Here is a 4,768-nt window from a genome sequence, read left to right as displayed (position 1 = left end):
GTTGGTTCATTATCACATTCACTTACGTTGCTTATCATCTTTGTAGAGTACTACTCAAACTGTACAAGTACTAAAGTCTAAGTACCCTTCCCCATGTTTCTGAAGTTGAATTACTTTCATCATTTTGTATTTTGCAAAATATAAGTTGAAATTAGTTTTTTTACCAACAAACCCTACAAACTTTCCATTTCACTTTGAGTTATTAAAATGTCCATTTACACCTGAACTATCAATATTTTATTTTATCTTGAACTACAAATATATTTTACTTTATGTTTTCATTCAAATTTGAACATTAAGATTTTACAACATAGCCAATTTTTCTTTCATTTGAACTCTTAGCTAGGTCTCAAATGAGAATATAAATTAGAATAATATCTATAACTTAAGGTGTTAATATTTAAAACTTTCTATAGTTTAGCGTAGAAAATAAAACTAGTAATAGTTCGTGGGTGAGAAGTCCTTGCAAAGCAATTAAAGTTGGGCAGCATTTCTGAACAACACACTGTTCATCTCTATGAATAATTGAACATAAACAAATCGTATGTTAAAAACTAAGAGTTGTCACTAGAGTTGTCCATGACCATAGATGCAAATAGTAGCCGGTTCCATGTATCCGGCACTCCGGGCAAACACCAGTGGCTGCAATCATCATGAGACATTGGTTGTCTTTGTTTCATTGCCTTTGGCAGCTTCTTTTGCCTTATTGTGTTTAGTGTTGTATGCCCATCTTTTCGATATTGCGATAGTTTTGTGATATTCAAGTACCTCACTGGCGTCCTCATGCGTCTAATTGTTCTCTCAACAACCTCTACAATGGGATTGGGAGATTTTTCTACATAAGACTCGTCCTTGATGGGTTGGGTTTGATTGTAGCACCTCTGCTTCCCATAATGTACTGGTGAAAAGCTTCGAAAAAAGACCTTTGTACTGGTCTTGTCTACGTTGCGATCAATCCAACGAGCCCAGGTCCTCATTGCCATCCCAAATGCTGATTGGACCTCCATCTCCTCCACCACCTTTCCTTTATATTGGAACAAGTCCCACCTGCACGGCTCTCATGTTAGATACAAGTTTCCTTTAATTCCCAAGATCGATATAGGATTCAGATTAGCAATCTTACCTTTTTAACCTACCACCATTATGCCACCAGTGACCAGTGTTAAATACCATAATATCAGCGCCACGACATTTCTTTTCCCAGTCAGAAAGTTTGTCTAACCTTAGAATTCGACCACCATTTTCTTCGTTTCCTTCCAATTGTACAAGAAAGGGGCTCCAATAGAATTCAACAGAACAATTATACTCCTGTTGTGTTAGAATAATATTAATCTTGTTAAGAGCTTTACCTGTTATATATAGTGGTGCGGCACAAAACTCATCGATCATGTTCTCACTTACCTTGGCTCGGAAAATTTTGTCGTGTATGTTCATGTCAATGTGACCACGTGAGGAGGAAATAGTGGAGTAAAGAAGGCAAACAAGCGACTCCCACTGGTTTCCATTGATGGAGTCCCCAACTATAATTACTCTCTTTCCTCTAAGTCTCTCTAACATGTTTGTACCATTAAACCTGGGAAACGAACCTTTATCAAAAATTGACTTAATAAGCTGGTAAGCTTTTAATTACTTCTTACCTCGGAATACGACACCCCTTGGCTTCCCAGCTCCATTTTTCGTATTCAGAATCTGGCCTCCCATTCCTTTGGCAACTCACTTGTTCACTCAGAAATGGACACTGTGATCCATGATATAGAGGACTTGATGTTGGATCATATACCCATTTTCCGTCAAAGATATTGCAGCTATCTTCCTTCTCGTTTACGTCTTTTCTATGTTCTGATGCGTTCGATAGTTGCAAGAACGGCATGCCAGATGATGGATGTTGGTTCGAGTCATTGGACGATGTCATAGTTATGGTAATGTTTCCAGAAGCCAAAAGGTTTATCCCGTCTTGGTCATGTTTCAGACAGTAAAGCAGGGTGATGGAGCCTACGAAGCATGCAAATATGCAGAACCTCCATTTTTCATTTATGGTGGAAGTTGCCTCCATTACTGTAAGTTCTGTTTCAGTTTAGCTGAAGAGAGGGTACTTATGCTTTGTGCAGCCTCTCCTTTGTGGCCCCAAAGCTCATTATCATTATCTCCCCATGTAGACCTTTGAGGCCTCTACCACACCCATCCCTTATCTAATTGCCTATATGATATAGTTTTGTTATCTACCTTAATTGCGGTAGTCTGGATTGTCCTTGTCCACAAACTTTGTTATCTACCATCTTTTACGTGAAATCTCATCTCAAAATTTCTCTTAATTTCTATTCCAAACATCACTCAAACACAAAACACTTAATTTTAAATTTTTAACCTTTTATATAATCAATACATAATTATCATTACAATTTTTTCAAATTTTCAAACAAAACACAAAAGATAACACAACATTTCAAATTTCAAAACAAAAATAATATTCAAACAATTTTTAACTTTATAATAGTTTTACTTAAGTTTTTCTCTCTCATTTTTAAAAATCCAATAAAATATTTAATTTAAACCATTTAACTACTATTCACAAACCTTTCACTACCATTCACAGAATTTTCATCTCGTCCCATTATCCAAACATGCCATTAATGTTTGTACCATTTTCTCCCATGGAGATTTTCTACACCTACATGCACGCGTGTATATATATATATAATAGATAATGATACACTCACAATTACTTTACAATTCTTATATAATTTATTTTAAATCAAGTAATATAATTGTGCCATGATAAGTGTTATTTTTGTGTGATTTTTATCACTCTTTTATTTATGAAAAATATCATTTTCCCTTCAATACTATTGATTTTATTTTCTTTTTACATATTTTTATTTATTTTCTTGGATTTGAAGGAATGAGAAGATTTAGTGCAAAATGAGAGCATTTTAGTACAAAATAAGAGATTATAAATCCAGACCGACGAGAGGTAGTGAGATCTAAAGAGAGCCGATGAGATTTGGGTGAGGAGCCTTGTCCTATGGGCAGCAAAGAGATCTTTCTCACCCAAAGGCTAGAAGACTTACCTCTCGGTAGGCGATGAGACTTGGGACTAGAAGGCGCGAAGATTTGGTGACAAGGCTCTAGGCAGTTAGATTGGACCACTAGTCTAAATGACCAACTTAAAAGACTAACCTAAACGACATCGTGGGCAACAACTCGAAAATGCGAGATGAATCTTACATCCCGGTCGGGAGTCTTTCCACTTGGTAGGCAAGGAGAGGCCCGTTCATTTGTGACCTCCACGCCCGCCAGTTATATTCAGCGCACATTGTAACGCCCCGTCCCCAGAGGTCCGGAAAGTTAACTCTTAATACCTAAAATTGACTTAAATAACACAACTATAAAATCTTGAAAATCCCATAAAATATTAATTCATTTAATCAATCCAAAAATCTAAGTTCCTCCATGGGAACAATAAAGAAATTCCCAATAACATAAATTAGAAATTCTCCAAAAACTTGAAAACTATCCTCAACTCATCAAATCACAATACCTGAAAAATAAATCTGTTTACTAACTACGACTCTCAAATAAGCACTTGTACCCTCAGACACTTATTCCACTTCGATCATCACACCTTGCTAAAACTTCCTACTCTTGTTCTCCAGTTGAACCATCAAAATTATTTGAAAAATATATGGAGATAAAGGGTGAGTTATCAACAACTCAGTAAGTAGAGGACATATACTAGTGTGTAAACATGAGCATTTACAGAAATCATAATGCAAAATAAAACATTTTCATTTTCAGAGTGCGGAAGCAAAACATGTTATCCAAAATGTCAGAGCGAAGATTTAGAAATAATTTCATTCAAAAATATCCTTTGGCATAGCATAAATGATCATTATCATCATCAGAACATCATATCAGAACAGAGGCCATGTATAACCCCCATGGTAGGGTTGTGCATCTGCGGATAGCCAAGTAGAACATAAATCACTCTGTCACCAATGTGTGCACTCAAAACAGAGACCACAACTATAACCCGTGGCAGGCCCGTATCCACTACTATTACCCATGGTTGGGCCGTATCCACTATTATTACCCATGGTTGGGCCGTATTCATTATTATAATTTGTGGTTGGGCCGTATCCACTATTGTAACTCATGGTTGGGCCGTATCTACTATCATAACCTGTGGTTGGGCTATCCACTATTGTAACCTGTGGTTGGGCCGTATGCCACTATTATCACCCGTGGCAGGGCCGTAACTGAACATAGAGGAAACAAAATCAAATTCAGAATCAGAGAGTCATGCCAAAGGTTTTCAGAAATCACATCTTATCCAAGCAGAGTACTAAACAAAATTTTCGGAACAGAACAAAATCATATCACAACATAATTTATGCACAAATTTCATATTCGCTCTCTTTTTCAAAGTTCAGAGACAGAATATAAAAAATAAGCTAATGTCTACACCAGTCATGATAGAAAATACTTTATTCTTAAACAGAATCTCATGAGTAATGCAGAACAAATAACTGAGGTAGTTCAAATTTCTTTTTAAAATCAAATATGTATATTTTCCAAAAATAACCTCAGCTCATTTTATTTTAATGCAAAGTCTAGCATATGAACCCCGCTTACCTGGACTTCTTAGCTTTTTAGAATTTTTCTCAAAATGTTGAACAATTAACAATCGTCACCTATAAAATAATCAACTAATTCCCATAAATTTCGAATCAATCACTTATTTCGATATTTAATCATAAACTTCTAAAAT

General features: G+C 35.8%; 1 protein-coding gene across 2 annotated transcripts; it reads right to left on the bottom strand.

Annotated features, from left to right (window-relative positions):
• Window positions 1–445: 445 nt before the first annotated feature.
• Window positions 446–2,148, bottom strand: LOC109000459 (protein trichome birefringence-like 1). 2 transcript variants are annotated; one of them, XM_018977327.2, is made up of 4 exons: window positions 1,638–2,148; window positions 1,402–1,573; window positions 1,124–1,308; window positions 446–1,047 (listed from the first exon to the last, which is right to left on the bottom strand). In XM_018977327.2, the coding sequence occupies exons 1-4, from the start codon at window positions 2,051–2,053 to the stop codon at window positions 555–557; spliced, it is 1,266 nt and encodes a 421-aa protein (XP_018832872.1). In that variant the 5' UTR covers window positions 2,054–2,148; the 3' UTR covers window positions 446–554. The 2 variants fall into 2 exon arrangements, with proteins under 2 accessions (XP_018832872.1, XP_035543399.1); XM_035687506.1 differs by having other exon boundaries at window positions 1,402–1,586; window positions 1,638–1,747.
• Window positions 2,149–4,768: the final 2,620 nt, after the last annotated feature.

The sequence above is a fragment of the Juglans regia genome, chromosome 1, assembly GCF_001411555.2.
Source record: "Juglans regia cultivar Chandler chromosome 1, Walnut 2.0, whole genome shotgun sequence".
Taxonomy (NCBI): Eukaryota; Viridiplantae; Streptophyta; class Magnoliopsida; order Fagales; family Juglandaceae; genus Juglans; species Juglans regia.
This window is presented reverse-complemented; position numbering and strand designations above follow the sequence as displayed.